This window comes from Cucurbita pepo, chromosome LG11 (assembly GCF_002806865.2).
Source record: "Cucurbita pepo subsp. pepo cultivar mu-cu-16 chromosome LG11, ASM280686v2, whole genome shotgun sequence".
Lineage (NCBI taxonomy): Eukaryota > Viridiplantae > Streptophyta > Magnoliopsida > Cucurbitales > Cucurbitaceae > Cucurbita > Cucurbita pepo.
This window is the reverse complement of record NC_036648.1, coordinates 7428393-7450636: the sequence shown is the minus strand read 5'-3', so window position 1 is coordinate 7450636 and position 22244 is coordinate 7428393. Positions and strand designations below refer to the sequence as shown.

At 37.1% G+C, this 22244-nt stretch overlaps 3 protein-coding genes across 6 annotated transcripts; all 3 read right to left on the bottom strand.

Annotated features, from left to right (window-relative positions):
* Window positions 1-284: 284 nt before the first annotated feature.
* LOC111804703 lies at window positions 285-5195 on the bottom strand. The gene is made up of 2 exons (XM_023689460.1): window positions 3818-5195; window positions 285-2729 (listed from the first exon to the last, which is right to left on the bottom strand). Exons 1-2 carry the CDS (start codon window positions 4971-4973, stop codon window positions 379-381), a joined length of 3507 nt encoding a protein of 1168 aa, XP_023545228.1. The 5' UTR covers window positions 4974-5195; the 3' UTR covers window positions 285-378.
* Window positions 5196-6968: 1773 nt separating this feature from the next.
* Window positions 6969-18803, bottom strand: LOC111804720 (acyl-CoA-binding domain-containing protein 4-like). Of its 3 annotated transcripts, none has more exons than XM_023689484.1 (18): window positions 18511-18803; window positions 17797-17867; window positions 16842-16905; window positions 16681-16758; window positions 15734-15928; window positions 15572-15649; window positions 14998-15099; window positions 14731-14797; window positions 11649-11710; window positions 11057-11196; window positions 10467-10593; window positions 10263-10377; window positions 9194-9282; window positions 8906-8989; window positions 8651-8833; window positions 8084-8233; window positions 7702-7761; window positions 6969-7363 (listed from the first exon to the last, which is right to left on the bottom strand). In XM_023689484.1, the coding sequence occupies exons 1-18, from the start codon at window positions 18673-18675 to the stop codon at window positions 7187-7189; spliced, it is 2007 nt and encodes a 668-aa protein (XP_023545252.1). In that variant the 5' UTR covers window positions 18676-18803; the 3' UTR covers window positions 6969-7186. The 3 variants fall into 3 exon arrangements, with proteins under 3 accessions (XP_023545252.1, XP_023545251.1, XP_023545253.1); XM_023689483.1 differs by having other exon boundaries at window positions 8084-8236; window positions 18511-18802; XM_023689485.1 differs by lacking the exons at window positions 14731-14797; window positions 14998-15099; window positions 15572-15649; ... (3 more) ...; window positions 17797-17867; window positions 18511-18803 and adding exons at window positions 11948-12014; window positions 12215-12316; window positions 12789-12866; ... (1 more) ...; window positions 13898-13975; window positions 14059-14120 and having other exon boundaries at window positions 8084-8236.
* A 1658-nt stretch (window positions 18804-20461) lies between these two features.
* On the bottom strand, window positions 20462-21847 carry LOC111804783. 2 transcript variants are annotated; one of them, XM_023689577.1, is made up of 3 exons: window positions 21651-21847; window positions 21050-21107; window positions 20462-20801 (listed from the first exon to the last, which is right to left on the bottom strand). In XM_023689577.1, the coding sequence occupies exons 1-3, from the start codon at window positions 21814-21816 to the stop codon at window positions 20768-20770; spliced, it is 258 nt and encodes an 85-aa protein (XP_023545345.1). In that variant the 5' UTR covers window positions 21817-21847; the 3' UTR covers window positions 20462-20767. The 2 variants fall into 2 exon arrangements, with proteins under 2 accessions (XP_023545345.1, XP_023545344.1); XM_023689576.1 differs by having other exon boundaries at window positions 21766-21847.
* Between the last annotated feature and the right edge of the window lie 397 nt (window positions 21848-22244).

Below are 22244 nucleotides of genomic sequence, written 5' to 3'. Positions count from 1 at the left end.
TGCAATTAAGCAATGAGCAATACAGTATGAATATCTCTATCAGTACATTGTGTAAGCCATCGCAAACATCATCAAATCCCATCCATCTTTCAACAGTTGAAGCCCATCCAATCCCAAACCTCGCCCTCCACCCTCCTCCTCTCCTCTTCCATTCTCATAGAGCTTAACAAACACACCCCATTCCGATTCAATTTGGACGAAGTTATGCATTCGGCCTCAACCTCACTCGATCGAGCTTCAATCGAAACCGAAAACCACACCTGTTTTCTCCTTTTATTTCCCAGTTTTGGTATAGAAGAGTATTAGCCATGGGGTTGTGTGAATTTTTGACAAACGTTGTGCAGATCTCTCTTTTTTCTTTTTTTTTTTCTTTTCTCATCATAGAGGGTGGTATGGCGTGTAGCCTAACAAGCCACTCACGTTGGTGACCACATCGCTGCACCTTTTTAAAAGGCTCAGCAGCTGCTGGGAAATGTCAGTGGGCGGCGGTGGTGTCATGGTGGGTGTGCGGTGGTGGTGGTGGTGGTGGTGGCTGAGTGTATTTCTAGGTTGTGGCAATTCCGAGTGCATAATGTTTGTAGTGGTAGGGGGATTTGTGAATTGGGGAGGAATTAGGAGTGGAGGTGTAGAAACGACCTTTTGAAAGAAGTTACTATTAATATCATCCATTGCAACAGAAGATGTTCCACCATCTGCAAAATTATCATTGATGTTGTTGTTTCTATTACTTTCATCCCCGCCCAACATGAATTTCACTCGCGTCGTTCCTTTGCTGCTGCTGCTGCTGCTGCCTCCCGGGCCGACACTCGGTGATACACCAGATTCATCACCTGACGACTTCTTTAGGCATGATTTCAGCTGGACTGCTGGGAGCTGTGGAAGGGATGGTTGATGTATTACTGGAGTCGGTGCTCGTACTGGTAAGACCGATGGATCCTTCATCCTAAGGGCTTCGGTAGGATTGTCATCTGCTGCACTGCCCTTCTCGGATTCGGGTGCTTCAGTTGCAGGAGCCCCAACCTCTCTAAGTTGGTACTTCACGTTGACATTCCCAAATAAGGATTTGTTTCCCATTGCATACTTGTATGCTGCTTGAGCGTCTGGTTTGTAAAGGAAAACGACGCGGCATGTTGATGTTTTCCAGAAGATACGGAGCCCCGACTGGTCAATAGGCCCGAACCGACCAAGCCTCGCCTTTAGCTCGTTAGCAGATGGAAGTGATGTTTCGGGAGGAAACTTCATAACAAGCATGGTTGGATCAACTTTTCTCACTGACGAAGGCTCCAACTTCTTCACAGAATCTCGCTTGACTGTCTTCAATACTACAGATTCACGTTTCTGGGTAGCTTTTCTCTCTGATGCCAACGATTTCAAATCACCCATTTTCTTTGATTTCTTTGATGCAATTTCCTCTAGTCGATCCGATGGGACCCGTTTCCGCCCAGCTTTTGTGGGATCGTCATGTCTGCGTAAGAGTTTAACCGAGTTTGAGGACGACGATTCTCTAACATTTTTGCTCAAACTATCGATTCCAAGGGTAGCATTTGGAGATTTAGCTGCGCGAAGTTCGGTGGATTCAGCCTCGGATGGTGGTGACGAAACCAAACTTTTCTGATAAACAACTGACCGAAATCGCAGGAAGAACTTCTGAACAATCACATAGCAGTTCCTTTCAACCCCATAGAAAGGATCAAGAGCAAAGGCTTGTAAATCATTCAACAGTTGGGGCACGTCATATTCATCGGTCCCTCGCCCAAACGCTACGCCAACCTGATCTGATTTTTCTGCAACTTTTCCAACGAAGCTCCCAACCTTCTTTGAGGCCAACTGAGAACCCATTTCTGCACCAATGGCTAGCTTCTTCTTCTTTTTCCTTTTCTCCCCCATGAACAGAGTGGCAGAGGAGCTCATGTCGTCTGCTGGCCGTTTTAGAACTTTCGGTTTCACAACTCCTCCAACTGAACCACCTCCATCAGAAAACTTTGCACCAGCTGTTGAAGGTTCAAGGTCAACACGGCTGTCTAAATTCTTATCCAATGCACGGTCGCCTTCAAGGTTCAATGAATTACTAAGCTCAGGTTGTCGAGGAACTTCAGAAGATGTCGATATCGATATATTTTCCATCCCTGCATATCTAACTTCACCTGAAACATCAGCTTGGTCACAAAGAGGATCACCACCCACCAACAATCTAGGAAAGTCCCTCTCATTTGCCATATCCGAGGAGGCATCGCTCCTAGAATTGAGAACTTCGCTAGGTACCGTTGTCTCTTTCGGTTCCTCAAGACGAATAACTTCCTTATCAGAAGATGCCTCAACGATCATAGAATGTCCTTGGCTAACAACATTGGTGCCCACAGCCATCTGTTTGGCCTCAGTTTCATTGCTAGGTAAACTCAAATTAAAAGTGTCAATATCGGTACCTACAAACCCAGCGTGTTCACTTTTTGTCAGTCCATGAGGCTTGACAGGGGTAGTTGGAGTCCTCTTCAAGAGAACGTAATCTCCAGCACCCACAGTGTCAGCGGATTCTGCAACAAGAGATAAGGGAAGGGTAGAAGTTGGCGGCTCCTGATTAGCCCCAAAGTCCTTGAAGTTACTTGGTGGTTCATCTCGGCGTTTGAGAAGATACCTGTCTTTCTTAGATTGGTCCTTTAACTTCATAGGCTTTATTGCACTCTTCCCACCACCCAAGGCTTCTGCAATCACTAGAGGCCCACTCAAAGGAGCTGTTAAAAGTAAATCCATTAGAACCAAAAAAAGATGAAACACTTAAAAAACACTTCCTAGTTCATAGATAATTAATACAGGTCAAAGAAGAGAAGGGTCTGATTGAACTGGAGAAGATGGACTTCAAAATTAAGTAGAGAAAGTTAATACAAGTTAATTCTTCATTCAAATGACCATAAAGTCGCAGCATAAAGTTATTGCCAAATCTATATCCAAAGATTCATGGCATCGCCCAATTGAAACAGAACACAATTCAGATATATGTACAACTTAGTTAGTTAGGAAACAAATGTTAAAGAGATCCCTGCTATAATTCACATACAGAGCAGATGTTGATGATAAAAAGTCCAGAATTAAGCACCATACAAATGCTAAATGGCCACAAAATCTGTCTGACATTGTTTTTCCAATGATCCACAGAAAGGAAGGGAAGGGGAGAAAATTCATTCTAGTAAACTTTTACTTTTGGAATGAAGTTCAACACGTTGGTATAATGCCAAAAAGAACTGGAAGTACCCAAATATAGGAACATTGAGTGGACCAGTTTGATCAATTACTGAAGCTGGTTAACATTGTCCAGTAGATTAAGGAAGAAATGTCAAATACATGGCATGCATCAAGAGTTTAAATGAAACATTGCATACAGTGATGGCGGTGAGTTATAAAATGCTCCTCATCTATTAATAAATAAATGAAAGTTACAATCTGAGTACACAATTTACAGAAGTGCAGAACCACGCTTCCAGCGGTCATTCTCAACAGTTCTTTGGGTGTTCGGAGCATCCAAGATCTATAGAGTGAGTGTCATTCCCATGCATAATTGCATGCGCACAGATTCCTTTTCAAATACTAGAACAGACAATAGCGGGAATATAAATCAAGAAACCATGATAAGCACAGAATTCCATTAATCTCCACATGCCTGAAAAAAGTAACATAATTTCTTCCAATCCACTATGAAACCAAGTCAAGCTGAAACCTATTTATTTCTGTTGTTGGGAGGGGAGGGTTGGACTTGCAATGACAGGGGAAGGTGATTTGAGGCATTGAAAACAACTAAGAACCTATGAACCCGGTAACTAAGTACCTCGAGCTGTTCGTCTATGCTGATCCAATGAAGCTACAGAACTGCGAGGGGGACGTCCAGGCCCAGATGACACACCAAATGCCTGAGCATACGTCTCATCAAACTCTTCATAGACCGCCCTTCGATAACAAAAGACTGTAGCCTTGTTGTGCAAAAAGTTAATGCTTCTATGATCACCACCTCGTGGAGTCAATGCCAGTTGCTTGATAAATGATAGAGTTTCGCCGGGTTTAAAACTATCTCTCGACCTCTTGATCTGATTCCAAGAGTAAACACCTCCTGCCTCAAAATCTGGAACATCAACGGCAAAGTATCCCTCAACATTTGTCTGCCTAAAATTGTAACGATTCCTACATTTGCAGGCCAGACCTAGACCTCGTCTCCGACTCGCCTCATCAACTGCCTCTTCCACAGCCTTTAGAAAGGTCCTAGAAGTTGTCTGCCTAGATTTCTCATAATAATTAGGCTCGAATGGTATTAGCTCAGCTGGGTCAAACCATCCATAACTGCTATCACCAAAAAATGCAACCAAAACATATCCCTCCCTCCTGGTGCGTCGCACAGAAGGAGAAACCAAAGCTTCGTTAAAAATGTGCCCAGGCCACCATGGATGAGACTTGACCTTTCCCCACACCAGATCCCCCGCCTCAAACCCATAGCTCATCGCCCTCGTAGTTGCCGCAGCAACCATTGCACCACTACTCTCATTCGCAACATAATCATCAAACTCAGACATTAAAGACTTGTACTGAGACGAATCAACCTTTTGATCGTTCATTGCATCCAAATGACCAACCGAACCATCAAATCTATCAGCTTCAGAAATTTTAACATCAACAAGGGAGTTCGAGAACTTCATATCCATACCTGCGCCTCCCCCTTCGCTATCCGAACTGACCAAAAACCTCACCTCCTCGGACGGGAAACCCCTAAACTCCGCAGATCTACCATTCCCCAACACCTTCCCATCAAACTCACTCCCCGCAGCTCCGGGATCTAGCTCCATCAAAGAAACCCTAGCTTCGTTAACAACTCCCGAATCAGAAGCCTTGTCGTCGTGATTCGAACTGTCAGCGACCTGCTCGAGAACTCTGACCTCCGCTGGTGACTCCTCGAGACCATCCGGTTTCTCCTCGAATTCAAAATCCTTGTTCATCACCGATATTACACGAGCCGAGACGAAATCATATCCTAAACCCTACAGAAAAAACATCCAGGACGTGGAAGAAGAAGGAGATTAGCATAATTGCAGTGAGAAATGGGATGAAACGGAGATGAACATTCCTGAAGAAGCTGAGAAAGTGCCTGGCTTCGAGCAAATCTAAAACCCTAGAAAGAGTTCGTGTTTGGACGGATAGAAAGACTGAAAAATTTATGACGCTTTTATTTTGAGAAGACGACGAGATCCCGAGCACTTTTATAGTTCAAGCGATGCCACGTCATATAAGGTAGACGTGTCAATCATAAACTTAGCTCATGCACTTCCATTTATATTTTATTGCATTTGTTATATTAAATAAAAAAATTAAATTTAATTATTTCTGAATTTTGTTGCCCTTTTTTAATTTCTCCAAAATTTATTGATATAATTTTAGAGATTATTGAAAACAATATTTTCTCCAAAATCAAATTAATTTTTGTTTTAACTTATAATGTAATTTAAAAAAGAACAATATTTTTGTATGATATATTGGATCAAAAATAAAAAATTACCGATGAAATTTATTAAATTAAATCCAAAATACGAACACATGTTGCAATTTCTACCCATATTCAATATTCACTGTGTAAAAAAAAAAAAATCATTACATTAATCTCAACAAAATTAAGTCGTATTAATGTACTAGATGGGTAATTGAAGAAATATTTAAAAATCAACCAATTTTAATAGTATATTTTTTTATTAATAATTACGCATGAAAATAGTTCCAGATTTGGAGGATAAAATTGACAAAGTTGATTAAAGTTTAAGATTAAATTATAAGTATGCACAATTTAACGAGATTGAAAAGCTATATTGAAGATGGATGTTTACTTAGTACCGAGTTTAATTGATCTTTTTTACTTGTTAATATGCATGATCAGGCATTTGAAGTTAGTTCATAAGTTTTTCAACCGAGTACTTAATATTTTTAAGAAAGACAAAAAATTTCAGGTAGCAAGCATTCTCGAAAATTTCTCTTGGATTCAAAACTCATAAACTCGTAATTAATGATAGAACTNAGATATATATATATGTTAGAAAAGTTGCTATTCCTCTTAAAACAATAGCCCTGCAAATATTGGTATCAAATTTATAATAACATTATTTTCACAAGCCATCCAAATTTGATCCTAAAATAACAGTTGTGAAGGAACACTCGTTCAATCCGCTTAACATAGAATCATTCTCAAGAGAGAAACAATGAAAATGTGTATGCCTCATTATCATTATAGCTATATATATATATATATATATATATATATATATATATATTATGTTTGTTCACCTCAAATACAAAACCTTTGAAAATTTGGCAGTAAAAGAAATACACAGCACTGAGATCTCAGACGTTTATATTATAACACATTCATTTGGGTTCCCTAATGGAAGGAACAAAAGACGAAGAAAAAAACTAACAATCTTATTATCAGTTGAAGAAGAATTACTATGTGAAGGTGGGGATCAACTGTAATTGAAGGAAAATTGTAACAATTGTAAGCTAATGGTCACTAACCAATGTGGGGGGCTTGAGAAATCAGGCTTCTTCTGGAGGAGGGGATCCAGCCAGCCAACCCCACACACCACCTGAGCCCTGCTTCTGTTTTGCCCTCAAGGCCTCCTCAGAAGCTGCCTTTTGTCGCTGTAGAAGGTCGAGTTCCTTCTGTAATGTTTCCATTGTTTGGAGCTTCTGTCGTAACTCCACAACGTTGACCTGATGGGTAGTCGAAAAATGAGCAGATGACCAAAATATGAAAGCAACACGACTGTCAAGTATTATGTATTGACTAAGTGTGTATGCAGGTTGGTTCGTGTATGCAACANTGATAGAACTAGAACAGATATTTTATATTTCCTACTTACACAGCCCATATTCTTGTTTTTTTTTTTTTTTTTTTTTTTTTNTTATGTTTGTTCACCTCAAATACAAAACCTTTGAAAATTTGGCAGTAAAAGAAATACACAGCACTGAGATCTCAGACGTTTATATTATAACACATTCATTTGGGTTCCCTAATGGAAGGAACAAAAGACGAAGAAAAAAACTAACAATCTTATTATCAGTTGAAGAAGAATTACTATGTGAAGGTGGGGATCAACTGTAATTGAAGGAAAATTGTAACAATTGTAAGCTAATGGTCACTAACCAATGTGGGGGGCTTGAGAAATCAGGCTTCTTCTGGAGGAGGGGATCCAGCCAGCCAACCCCACACACCACCTGAGCCCTGCTTCTGTTTTGCCCTCAAGGCCTCCTCAGAAGCTGCCTTTTGTCGCTGTAGAAGGTCGAGTTCCTTCTGTAATGTTTCCATTGTTTGGAGCTTCTGTCGTAACTCCACAACGTTGACCTGATGGGTAGTCGAAAAATGAGCAGATGACCAAAATATGAAAGCAACACGACTGTCAAGTATTATGTATTGACTAAGTGTGTATGCAGGTTGGTTCGTGTATGCAACACGACTGTCAACGTTGACCAGATCCAACAATTTCATTTTTTTTAAAAAAAAATGTACCTATTACTTTTTATTTTTAATTTTATGGAACTGAACGGTTCAACTAGTGTTGCTCAATCTAACTGAACCGAGTAGATGCAATGAGTTTAGATTGGTTTTCTCAATATTGACCAGCACCTCTACATCTGACTTCAGCTACTAGCGTACAATGAAGGGAACTAGGGAATACAAACCTCAAGTTTGAAACATCTCGACTGCTCAGCTGCAAGTTGCGAACGTACAGATTGCAGCTCCTGCAGATAACCAAGGAGGTCAAGCATTCAGTAAAGTCTGATTCTACCGAGTCCCCTTCAATTTCATACCATCTCTAAAGACTCAGGAGATTAACGATTGTATTTTCAATTTGGCTCTTTTTTTGGGGTTGTATTTTCTGTATGCCACTTCTATTGTATTCTTCCATATTTTTTCCTCAATGAAAGTTTTGGTTCTTGATACAAAATAAATGGCTGTATTTTCAATGCAATGAAGCATTATTGGAGCTATCCCAGCGTTCATTTTTTGCTAGTGTTCACCTTTTCACTTCAAAATATAATCAGTTTTCGGTAGAGAAATTACCTTGTACAGCTCGGAATTACGGTTCTCCGCATCAGCAAACTCTTGCTTTAGTTGTAAAGAGTGTATCTTCTCCTTGCTGAGAGATGATTCCAGTTCTTCCTTCTCCGCCTTCAATGTTGCAATGAGTTCGTTTGTTTGCTCACTTTTGTTCTTCTGTTTCAAGTTTAAAAACATTAGTAACTTCTAGCATCCTAAAATTAGATTGCGATTCTTGATCCAAGTAATACGAAGGATAATCATGAGAAAAATGTCAAGATTATTACATTTTCAGGAGACGAGAGAGAGTTTCTATTTTTCTTCATTACCCAACAATATATATAAATTAGTATTTTCTTTTACTCAACTACTTAGCAATTTTCTAACTGTCCCTGATGTGGTCTCTCATTCCGTAAAAATAGCTCATTGGGTACAGTTAACCAGGAATAAAATGGAATAGCTTCTTTCATATTTAGATTCTGAGATATACATGGTGCAAAATTTCAAGTGTTATAACAGATCAGTACTTTAAACTAGCAGATCTTAAAAATGGGAAACCAAAAGCTGAAAACATCATTTATTGAGACATACCAAATTCTCCGACTCCATGTTGTCCATAACAATTTCCCTAATTTTTCCTTCTTGTGTCGCTTCAAACTCGGATTCAACATCCCTGTTGGTGATGTTATGCACAGCTGAAACACTGTCCGGCACAGAGGTCTCTGTCATCTTCGATTGCAGTGTTGATTTGTTGCTTGGTTTGAGAACATTAACCTAAAAGCAAGATTCTGGGTGAGTTGAAGGGGGAAGTCAGCAGACAAAGCAACGCTAGATATTACCATTCACCTCATTGGTATAACGTCCATTGTATCCTCCAAATGCCACGAGGATGTCTTCACCACCATAGGAGCTTACAACCAAACTAATTCCCTGTAAGAGATCAGATGGCGTTTAATAACTTCAATGGCTGCAGTGAAAAGTATATCAGTATTGACACTGAGATTCTTGATTGACATTCTCCCAGGAGAAAATATGGGAACTTATTAGTTCCATGGTTTAAGATAAAAGTTTGAGGCACATCCTTAGTTAATGTGATGATGGGGCGAGTGGTGAATTGGTTAGAAGAATTGGCACCTCACTAGCAATAGGAACACGCCCTTGAACAGATGTTACAACTGACCAAACAAGCGTAGACATATTCAGCACAACAGTTTCCGAGACCCCTGCAGGAGATCAAGAGGATGCGATCAGTACTTAGTAGTGGAGTATATGGTGACTTTTTGTGATAACTGATAAGAGATCCAAAAATCTTTATTCAACATCATGGAGACTTGTGATCTTCAGATACTGCTATAACCTACTTGAATGAAATTTAATTTCACGACAATAGAAGGGAAGAAGGGCACATCTGAAGAAGCACCTCAAAAAAAGGCTACCTTGATGTTTGGAATCTTGAAAATCCGTTGCAATGTGATTGCAAGGGAAGAGATCTATTCTCAAAGAAAGAAAAGCACGTACTTGGTCCTTGAAAAAATCACTTCAAAACATTTTTATGGCTTCAATTAAGAGTTACTCCTCTTCCCTCACCAAATGGTTAATTAACTAGTGGGATGCATCCCCATTCAGGCACACCTATATTTTCGTGAAAACTCTAGTAATAGAACTCAGCAGTGGTTACTTTTCATCTCTATTTCATGGAAAGCAGTAAATCTTCTATTGGTTGCATCTTAACAATTAGGAGGTAATTAAACAACCCTTTACACCATATACTCGAAGAACTTCTACCATCCATGTAGAGATATAAAAATGATTTTTCTTGGTGGAATTTGCAAAATGAACTCCCGCTGATTAATTTTTGTATCTTATTAGGGGAGAAAGGGAAATTCTCGTACTAATCACATCTAAATAATTAGGACGTACTAAATATAAGCTAGGTAGATTATTTACTTCAAACACTAATGTCTCCTACCTCATTCAGTTTTGCGGCATTGTTAATCTGGTAAATTGTACATCCAATGAAGAAAACATTCCCATTTAATAAATCCACCGTTTTCATTTTAGCTACTATTGCTTCCAGATTTGTTCAGGCAAGGAGATTATCCAATGGGAAAAGGCAAGGATGATTGTTGGAAACTGTAAGATAGCAAAAAAAAAAAAAAAAAAAAAAAAAAAAAAAAAAAAAAAAAAAAANACAGGTACATACCATTCTTGTTGTCACCACCACCAACAATGAACCAATTCTCTCCAACTGTAACACCTGCATGTCCAGCTCGTGGAGTTGGTATATCACCTTGTTGTGTAGGTCTTGACCATTCCATCTATGCAATCAGCAACCCATATAATATTCAATACATATAATGTTCACCATATATCATCAATAGATACTGGTATAAATTGATATTCTCACAGCTTGCAAATCAAGAACATGCAGATCATTGAAGCAAGTAGCATGTGAACCCCCACCAAAGATGAGGAGATAGCGTTCTGCATGTACCGCAGCAGCATGATCAGACCTTGGAGAGGGAGGAGCCCCGCTGCAGTATTGTCATCACAAGTCAGCCAAAGATATAATGGAATACTTCTTTCTGTTTAACCAGACCTTAAATGAGATAGATGAATGGATATATAAGAGCATAAAAAAAAAAATTTAAAAACAATCCCGAGAACAAAACAGACCACATGCTCAATTAAAGAAGGGGACCCCAGTCCAAAAGAATAAAACTATGCCAACAATTACAAAAAAAGAAAAAAAAAACTGTATTAACAGATGCCCCCAACAGAAGGAATACTTCATTCTGTTGGAACTAATCAAAATTCAAAAAATACCAAAATCCTCCATAATCTCCAAGTATTTTCAGCTTTTAGGGTACAAAACAAAAATAAATAAATTCAATCATATATGGTTACTTGTTCCCACCCAATAAAAATGTAAACGTGAAAGAAAAGTACATCTCCCTTGGAGAAAGGAGTACGCTGGAATATTTTCAATTATCTTACACTGCATCAATTTCATCCCAGGTCAAGGTTTCAAGGTCAAGAATGTGCAAGTCATTCAGAAGAGTTCTCTTTGCATCTTGCCCGCCAAATATAACCAAGCTTGTTCCAACAAGAGTCACCGACTGACCACCTCGGGAAACCTACAATTTACGGATCCCATATAATTTAAGAACACAGCTATAAAAGGACGCCAAATATCAAGGGGATTTCAATGAATTACTATAAAAAAAAAAAAAAAAAATGGNAAATTGCAACCTAAGACGGTTTCATAGTTTAGCATGCATAGTCTATTCCTTTTTTTTTTTTTTTTTTTTTTTTTTTTTTTTTNAATAAATGCAGTCTATTCTCAAAAGCAATGCCAAATAAAAATCATTGATGGCAGAAGACCATCAATTTTATTGCACCCTTACGAGAAAATGACAAAATCCAAAAGCTGATTTTGAACTTTGAAACTTAAATGACGGATGAAAAGCAGCATAAATGTACGTGTGGATATGAGTTCTACGTCAACAGGAACAAGTATCAACATTCAGTTCTTCAGTATAATTTTCTTTATATAATTTTTTTAATAAAGAAGATCACTGAGACATACCGGTGGTTTTCCGTAAGTCTTCAAGGTAGACCAAGTGGAGGTTTGTACATCAAAAACCCTAACTGTAATGAGAGAAGGGTAGAGAATTTATAGCTTTCCCATAAGATGACGATCGTCTCTAATAGATCGGGAGAAAATAAAATATTTGTGGGAGTTCTTGCTAAGGACTTCCCTTGTAGAGCGAAACATAAAATATATAATTTAACAGCAAATAACTTAACACAATCCTGAAGGTATATTCCAGTAATTTATCCACTAAACTTGAGGTAAATAACATGGCGAAAGCACTAAATTTGTACCCTGAATAGCTTCAGAGGGATCCTTTGTATGACCAGCTATTGATAAAAGTTTGTTCTCCCATGATATCTACAGTCAAACAAGGTTGATTACTAACTCCAGAAATTCGATGTTATAGCAATGTTGATATCAACATCAAGTAAAAAGATACTGTGTTTCATTTTGCAGTATGAATATGGCAGAGATAGGTAGACCTATCTGGAAGAGCATTATGACCGTATCTACAAGAAAACATCTGTAAAATTAAAAATAAATAATTGTGTACTGACCAAAGAATGACCAGCACAGGGGGTTAGCTTTTCAGGAGGTGATTCCGGTGACTGGGTCTTAGCCTCAGGTTTTGTCCATGCCCAGCTTCTCAGATCCAAAACCTACATGTGAGTGCAAGAGTTTTAAAAAAAAGGCCTACGTAAAGAAATAAACAAATTGTTGCAAAGAGGGTGCAGGTGCAGATTAGAAAATAATCTTAATATCATCACTTGAATTGCCCATGACTTCCTGTTTTCTGTTCTATTTTTTCATCAGACAAGAAATAATCAATTTTAACATTGACTGTCGACAGAAAACAAATCATAGATTCCACCACCCAGTGAAGAAAATTTGTCTTGGAATAAAAATTCTGAAGAAAAAAAAGTAAGTTATATATATGTATATTTCTTTTAATGGAAAAGTTCCAACAAAATTTCATTCTTAAATCAATTTTTTTTAATATCTCATCTATTCCGCAACTAGAACAGGGAAATACACATTGCACCAAAGTCAGAGTTAGAGTTAAAGAATGACCCAAATTCTGAAATGACAAATTGCACAAATGCAACAAAAGCATGTAAATGTTTTGCTTACATGAAGATCGTTGAGATAGCGACCATTGTGGTTTCCTCCAAAAATATACATCTTATCCTGAATAACTGCTGCTCCATGCTGAAAAGGTAAGTACTCTTTGTTTAAAAAATGACATGGTAGAAGATCATATTCTTAATGAGTTGAAAGAAGAACAGTCAAAACCTCATATCGTGCTTTCGGGCGCAGACCAGATACTGGGGGTGAAATCCACTGATCGTAGACAACGATAGAGCCAAGACCTTCCACAAGAACATCCTTATCCTGAGTTTCAGGAAGACTTCCATTTTCCGTTGATATAGTCTTGGTCTCAGGGATTGAATTCCCATTTTCATTGACGGGCTCAGCTTTTGGGTCATTCTAAAAACCAACATAGCTATAAGTTTTGTTATCTGGAAAACGAGTGAGAAAGAAAGGTAATATGAAAGGTTTATTATACTTTAATTTTGAATTCATATAAATTTCTTTTTATTTTAAATTTTTTATATTTTATTTTATTTCATGTTGAATGGAATTTAATTACTTAAAAAAAAAAAATGCTTTCTTTGAGAAAAAGGAAAAAAATACACCAGAACATGCAAAAAATACAAGCCAGCATAAGAGGCCAAAACAAACCTTAAGCTAACCAATTTACACTTAACTTTACTTTAGTTAAAAAGCATCAAACAGAATAGGAAAAATCAACACCTGCAAAATCAATCTCATCTAACTACAAGAATTATGCAAATAACTGGCCTCCAATCTTCCGAAGAAAGGAAAAGAGAAAAAGTAAACCTAATTAATTTGAAGATATTAATTGCACCACTTACTCAGTTGGAGCAATCCATCACTAATTCAAGTGTAGAGTTTAAATTGATAATATTGAAAGTTCAAAGTTAAAATTAACTCACTCACGTAAGGAACATTTGAGCTTCTCTCTAAAAATGTTAATGAGTATACCTACTACAATATGCAGATATATCTTAAATGTTTCACCTCTTCACGCCGGCTTCAGTATTACCTTAGAAAAATATGCAAATATATCTTCTATGTACTATATATCAAAATTTAAAAATAATAATAAAAAAAAATCTTAAATGGTAAAATTCGTAATAGAGATTCCATAGACTCACATTAATTTGAACATCTAAAACCGGCTCTGGCTCTGGTACAAAGCCGGATACTCTTGAATACCAACCTGGCTCTTCTTCCTACCAAGCGCAAACAATCATCAATTAATTAAAACGAGACTGCAACAACAAACTTGAATTTTTGGTGGATGATTCAAGCAGACCTCCAATATTTTCACAAAAAGGCGCATTGCTTCAACAGGAGCCATATTTCCAAGCCCATTCCAGCTGCAGAATTCCAAATAAGTTCCTCAGAAACTCTCAACATGGTGGAAAAGCCCACAATTATGCAAGTTAATTAAAAAGCATGTTATAAACTTCCACGCAACCTAATTGCACTGACTATCCAAATTTCTAAAGGATGGTTAGTTAACTGTTGACACAAAAGTAATCACTGACTCGGGATGAGAAAAGAGGTTATAATACAATGAATACATCATAACACAACCAATCTACAAAGAAGGTAAAGCATGAACAATAATGAAAACTATCTGGTTGCAATGACTCTCATCAAATACTACACCACCAAACCATAACCATAAATATACAGTGCATCAATTTACTAACTAAGAATAAAAAGATTGAACAATAATATTTTNCTGTAATGAGAGAAGGGTAGAGAATTTATAGCTTTCCCATAAGATGACGATCGTCTCTAATAGATCGGGAGAAAATAAAATATTTGTGGGAGTTCTTGCTAAGGACTTCCCTTGTAGAGCGAAACATAAAATATATAATTTAACAGCAAATAACTTAACACAATCCTGAAGGTATATTCCAGTAATTTATCCACTAAACTTGAGGTAAATAACATGGCGAAAGCACTAAATTTGTACCCTGAATAGCTTCAGAGGGATCCTTTGTATGACCAGCTATTGATAAAAGTTTGTTCTCCCATGATATCTACAGTCAAACAAGGTTGATTACTAACTCCAGAAATTCGATGTTATAGCAATGTTGATATCAACATCAAGTAAAAAGATACTGTGTTTCATTTTGCAGTATGAATATGGCAGAGATAGGTAGACCTATCTGGAAGAGCATTATGACCGTATCTACAAGAAAACATCTGTAAAATTAAAAATAAATAATTGTGTACTGACCAAAGAATGACCAGCACAGGGGGTTAGCTTTTCAGGAGGTGATTCCGGTGACTGGGTCTTAGCCTCAGGTTTTGTCCATGCCCAGCTTCTCAGATCCAAAACCTACATGTGAGTGCAAGAGTTTTAAAAAAAAGGCCTACGTAAAGAAATAAACAAATTGTTGCAAAGAGGGTGCAGGTGCAGATTAGAAAATAATCTTAATATCATCACTTGAATTGCCCATGACTTCCTGTTTTCTGTTCTATTTTTTCATCAGACAAGAAATAATCAATTTTAACATTGACTGTCGACAGAAAACAAATCATAGATTCCACCACCCAGTGAAGAAAATTTGTCTTGGAATAAAAATTCTGAAGAAAAAAAAGTAAGTTATATATATGTATATTTCTTTTAATGGAAAAGTTCCAACAAAATTTCATTCTTAAATCAATTTTTTTTAATATCTCATCTATTCCGCAACTAGAACAGGGAAATACACATTGCACCAAAGTCAGAGTTAGAGTTAAAGAATGACCCAAATTCTGAAATGACAAATTGCACAAATGCAACAAAAGCATGTAAATGTTTTGCTTACATGAAGATCGTTGAGATAGCGACCATTGTGGTTTCCTCCAAAAATATACATCTTATCCTGAATAACTGCTGCTCCATGCTGAAAAGGTAAGTACTCTTTGTTTAAAAAATGACATGGTAGAAGATCATATTCTTAATGAGTTGAAAGAAGAACAGTCAAAACCTCATATCGTGCTTTCGGGCGCAGACCAGATACTGGGGGTGAAATCCACTGATCGTAGACAACGATAGAGCCAAGACCTTCCACAAGAACATCCTTATCCTGAGTTTCAGGAAGACTTCCATTTTCCGTTGATATAGTCTTGGTCTCAGGGATTGAATTCCCATTTTCATTGACGGGCTCAGCTTTTGGGTCATTCTAAAAACCAACATAGCTATAAGTTTTGTTATCTGGAAAACGAGTGAGAAAGAAAGGTAATATGAAAGGTTTATTATACTTTAATTTTGAATTCATATAAATTTCTTTTTATTTTAAATTTTTTATATTTTATTTTATTTCATGTTGAATGGAATTTAATTACTTAAAAAAAAAAAATGCTTTCTTTGAGAAAAAGGAAAAAAATACACCAGAACATGCAAAAAATACAAGCCAGCATAAGAGGCCAAAACAAACCTTAAGCTAACCAATTTACACTTAACTTTACTTTAGTTAAAAAGCATCAAACAGAATAGGAAAAATCAACACCTGCAAAATCAATCTCATCTAACTACAAGAATTATGCAAATAACTGGCCTCCAATCTTCCGAAGAAAGGAAAAGAGAAAAAGTAAACCTAATTAATTTGAAGATATTAATTGCACCACTTACTCAGTTGGAGCAATCCATCACTAATTCAAGTGTAGAGTTTAAATTGATAATATTGAAAGTTCAAAGTTAAAATTAACTCACTCACGTAAGGAACATTTGAGCTTCTCTCTAAAAATGTTAATGAGTATACCTACTACAATATGCAGATATATCTTAAATGTTTCACCTCTTCACGCCGGCTTCAGTATTACCTTAGAAAAATATGCAAATATATCTTCTATGTACTATATATCAAAATTTAAAAATAATAATAAAAAAAAATCTTAAATGGTAAAATTCGTAATAGAGATTCCATAGACTCACATTAATTTGAACATCTAAAACCGGCTCTGGCTCTGGTACAAAGCCGGATACTCTTGAATACCAACCTGGCTCTTCTTCCTACCAAGCGCAAACAATCATCAATTAATTAAAACGAGACTGCAACAACAAACTTGAATTTTTGGTGGATGATTCAAGCAGACCTCCAATATTTTCACAAAAAGGCGCATTGCTTCAACAGGAGCCATATTTCCAAGCCCATTCCAGCTGCAGAATTCCAAATAAGTTCCTCAGAAACTCTCAACATGGTGGAAAAGCCCACAATTATGCAAGTTAATTAAAAAGCATGTTATAAACTTCCACGCAACCTAATTGCACTGACTATCCAAATTTCTAAAGGATGGTTAGTTAACTGTTGACACAAAAGTAATCACTGACTCGGGATGAGAAAAGAGGTTATAATACAATGAATACATCATAACACAACCAATCTACAAAGAAGGTAAAGCATGAACAATAATGAAAACTATCTGGTTGCAATGACTCTCATCAAATACTACACCACCAAACCATAACCATAAATATACAGTGCATCAATTTACTAACTAAGAATAAAAAGATTGAACAATAATATTTTAAAATAAATTATCCTTACGAGCATCAATTCATTGATGCCAAAAGCAGACAAAATTTTGACAAAGAAACTGTTACTGATCATGTGGTACACTGGCGTACCACCAAGAGAACTGCAGACTAACTTCAAGTATTGACATGAGTTTTAAAGAGACAGTATTTCATTCTGCCTTTAAAAGGGTTAACGACCCTCACAAGGAACTCAGCGTAGCAACTACCCATTAATTAGTAGCATTGATCTGATACCATAACTATCCCTCTCCAGAAATTGCTTCCTCCTATAAGCCAGAGCCACCATACGATTCAATTTCAAGCACTTACAGACATTTTCTACTATAAGATATCAGAAATGGAACAAGAAACAACCAACTTCTTTTGCGATAATTTCATTATATTGCAAGTACCAAGATGACAGAGTAGGTAACAATCGGAACGATACTAAGCCTCATCTATTCAGTATGTTGTTTTTTCATGTTGATTTAGATATTAAGGCAAACAGCATGAGAAGGAAATAAGCAAACAGACCTCTTCCACTTGCTTTTCTCGATTGCATGCCAACTACTGGGTTCGGGTACATTACAACGCCCTACTGTAGCCTGTAATAAGAATAGTTAAGAGTTGGCTGGTATCCTTACAATAACTCAGGATTCGCTCAAATAAAGTTTGAACTTGGTGGGGATACACGCAATAAACCCATTCAGTAAGACAATCAGGTCATGACATACACTCATCGCTCCTCATAATTTGCGAATTAAGTAAGCTTAAACCCGATCTATATCCTACAAGCATCAAGCATGTCAGGAATCAATCTTCCCAAACATAAATTTAAACCGTATCCTCAGATCCAACTAAATCATGAACCTCTAAATTCCATAGCTCGAGAATTGGCAATCTAAACTTACAAACCAACACCGTGATTCAGCAAATCTGTAAGCTCACATTTCAACAGTAATGCCGAAATAATTTTCTAAAGAAGATTCCAGCTATCTGGAGATGAGCAATTGAACCTCGATTCATAACCAGAATGGGCATCGCAATTCGAACAAAATACTAAATCAAACATGAAAAGACCGTCGCTAAACAAGTCCAACAACCAGCACAACTACGCCTCCGCCATTCCAGAAATGAAACACAAAAATGCAGCCGAAATCACCCCAAACATGCACCTATCTCAAACCCAACCAAACTACAGAGGACCAAACACCGCTAAGTAAAAAGTGTAAGAACCCGTGGTCGTACCTGCTGATACAAGCCATACAACAACAGAGCAGCCTCGTCAGAGAACCTGGACCTGATGGCCTTTGAAGACGACTTCGGGGATCCATCAAAACCGGCATAAGAGGCTGCAGCGTAGAACCGGTCGGGATATTGCAGCCCGGAGCTCGCCCTCGCCATCGCAGCCATTTCTTCTTCTTCTTCTTCTCTGTAAGTCTACAAATTGGACGTACAAACAAGAATTCAACACAAAGAAGAAATGGAGATGGAGACCGTTTGGTGCCAACAATTTTTTTTTTTTTTTTTTTTAAATTTTTATTTTAATTTTTTGAAGTCCTAGATCTGATTTAAACTTATTTTTGTTCTTGCTTTCTTCCTTGTTACGGTCTGGATCTGTTTCTTTTCTATCACGAGAGTTTGGTATTGATTTCTTTTTTAATAAATAAATAAATAAATGTGGAAATTAAATAAATTGTCTTTTTGTCTGTGAATTTTAGGGGAAAATAGATTGTGATTGTGAGTTAACTTCAGCATTCACCATTCAATTTCATAGTTTCTCATTTGTTTAGTTGAGTAAATATATGGTACGGAAATTCATTTTAGCTCTAAATTCGTGTGTGTTTATTATAAAGATCTTCATTTAACTCGTGCAATTTGAATATTTTGTGAGAAATTCTCGTTTAAACGGAGATTAGAAGAAGGAATTGATAGATGTTTTTTTCTTATTACCTAAATGGAGTCAGAGACGAAAGATTATATAACTCGTCCTCATCTTCTATCCTCGTGTGCTTCGTATGTTTGAATGTGGAAGATCGAAGGAATTCGAACTCCCATTTGCATGGTAAGGCTTGGACTAATATTGAAGTAATCATATACACCTTAGGGATTAAGGACATGATGATGCCAACATTGATATCTTTGTTTGACCGGTAAGACTAGATGCTACTAGTCGCTCATTAACATTCTGACGACGATGATCCATGGTGAAGTTAGTCAATGGTAGAGGGTTAAGTGATCGTTCAACTACCAAACATAACAATCTCGGTCTCCAAATCATTAACTAAAATGTCATAAGTTTGAATACCATTAACCAACTTCGTATCAATTAGTCTCTATCATTCGAGACCTCTCACGCCCCGACGTTACTCAAATATGATAGACTAAAAGCAAATAGTCTTATGGAATGATAGCCTTTTGATCCTACAATATCAGGTGGCTATAAAATCTGCAGAATTTTAGTACCTTGAGTAGGTGAATAGCTGACCAGGATGAGATTTAAAAAAAACAAACCACGGTAGTTGTCCACCCTGAGTTGCTGGCAGCTCTAATTGTGCAACTCGGGCAATTTTCTTTCTACTTCTGTATAACAAATGACAAAAGGATATATATTAGATAGTCAGCAGCCTGCAACAACCAAATCTTGTCAATCAAAGTTTTGATTCCTATCACTTAACAAAATAGACCCACCAAAATGCATACAACTATAAACGGCCCAAACGCACCGCTAGCAGACATTGTTTTATTTGGGTTTTTCCTTTCAGGCTTCCCTTCAATGTTTTAAAACGTGTCTGCTAGGGAGAGGTTTCCACACCCTTATAAATAATGTTTCATTCTCCTCCCCAATCGATGTAGGATTTCACAATCCACCCCATCTCAAGGTCCTGTGTCCTCCTTGACACTCGTTCCCCACTCCAATCGATGTCGTTCTCATCTCCAATCGATGTGGGATCTCACAATCCACCCCCTTTTGGGGCACAGCATCCTTGTTGGCACTCGTTCCTCTCTCTAATCAATGTGGAATCTCACACTTAACCTCTTTACTCGGATTCATGAGAGAAGATGATAGACACCTGTTCTTAGCTCCATGCAGGTCCCTGCTAGCTTCATATTTAATAGTATGTATCATCCTCGTTTGTCATGGCAATGAGGATCGAATCCTAAATCTAGAAATCTGATTAACCTCTCAGCAATCAAGTTACTAAACAAGATATGAATTTCACAAAGAGGAAGCAGTTTCAGATATTTTGGAGAAAGCGACTGATGCATTCGACTAAGATCAGACATAGTAAACAAAAGAAAATCAAGAAATGGAATTCAAAGTTTGAATAGTTAAGTAATCCGATCGACAAAAGCTTCTATATATCCCCATCCGTCATCAACATCAGGTCCTACCCAGTAGCCAGCTAATACCAAATTCCTGGAACTAGAAGAAACTATTCCCCAAAAAGGTCTTGAAGTTAACCGTACTGGATGGCAGTTTTCCCAATTCATAGATATGGATTTATTTGAGCAACAGGATAGCACAAACGTCGAAGCTGCAAGTGCAATGCATATCATCAGCAATCCAAAATTTTCTCAATCTAGTTATGATATAATAAATGGGTACAAGACTACATTACATTAGTAGTACAATTCTCAATCATTACCTTTTCTAGTTTTGATCAATTTTACAGGGGAGCGAGATGAACAAACGATGTAACTAAAGAAATTTTAAGTTAAAATGACTCAAAAAATGGTTGTGATTTCCACTAATTATTGATCATATAAAAAATGAGAATCAAACCTGTTCCAGCTCGCCTTGGAACTACTGTGACTTTGGCCAGTTTCCATGGTGGCATTTCCTGACGCATCGATCAAAGATAAGTAGGAAAAACACGTCAGTGTGCGATCAAAATCTTGAAATCTAGAGAAATAAACAGCCATTCTGATTTTTTCAGTCATTTTCCAAGCATTTTAGGATTAAAGACTGAGCTTCAGATAATAATTTTCACAACTGGACTGATGTTTCGAAGATGCTACTTACAAAAATTGCAGTTGGAAATGGAACTATGTATGAAGCGCGCCAAATTTGCTCATTAATCGATCATTACAACGAAATTAGAACATGCTCACTAATCCTTATATAATCTCACAGAACTTAATTTTCTAACGATAATCTATCCAGAAGAAAGAACTATTCACCCAATCAATCCATTTTAACTCGGATAATCACCGAACACTTTCCAGACATCCAAACAAAAATGTCCAACCAAAAACAATTCTCAGAACTCAGTTTCTTATGGCCGGTCCACCTGAAAGCATAATGCGAAACAGAAAAAACGCATTCGTCTTACAAATGCTAGAATAAAACAGCAAGGTCAATTGCAGCAACCTAAACAGGCTACCTCGAATGAAGCTCTCCGTTACGTTGAACATTACAAGAATCAGAGTACATATTGAAGAAAATTCCGCAGCTACAGACGTGATTAACGAGGGAAGGCGTTTAGAAGCGGAATTTACCTTGAAAATGACCTGTGGAACGGAGAAGCTCAGAGAAACGAAACTCGCCATGAAGGCAGCAACGAAATTACAAAACCCCCAAGTTCTTGGGTTTGCACTTGCCGCCGCTCCTTTTAAAAGGGACGCGAAGAGCGGCCCATCCAAGTTACAGATTACTGATCAGTCCATCCTCGAACGACATGTCGAATTTAATTTGAATTTAATTTTAGAATTTTGTTTTATCCTAAACCAGCTTTTTTCCTTATAATAAATATAATTTAGGTTTAAAATAAAGACATTTTTTCTCATTATGGTTTGTTGTACCAACAAAATTTACCATTTAAGTTTATTTTTTTTTTATTTTTTTTAATACTTAAGGTTATTATGGTAATTTTACATTGAATTGATATTCATTTTTCGAATTACAACAAAATTAAAATCCGAGTATTTTAAGTTTTAAGAAAATTAATGTAATTTTTTAAAATTTAAAAGTATTTTTG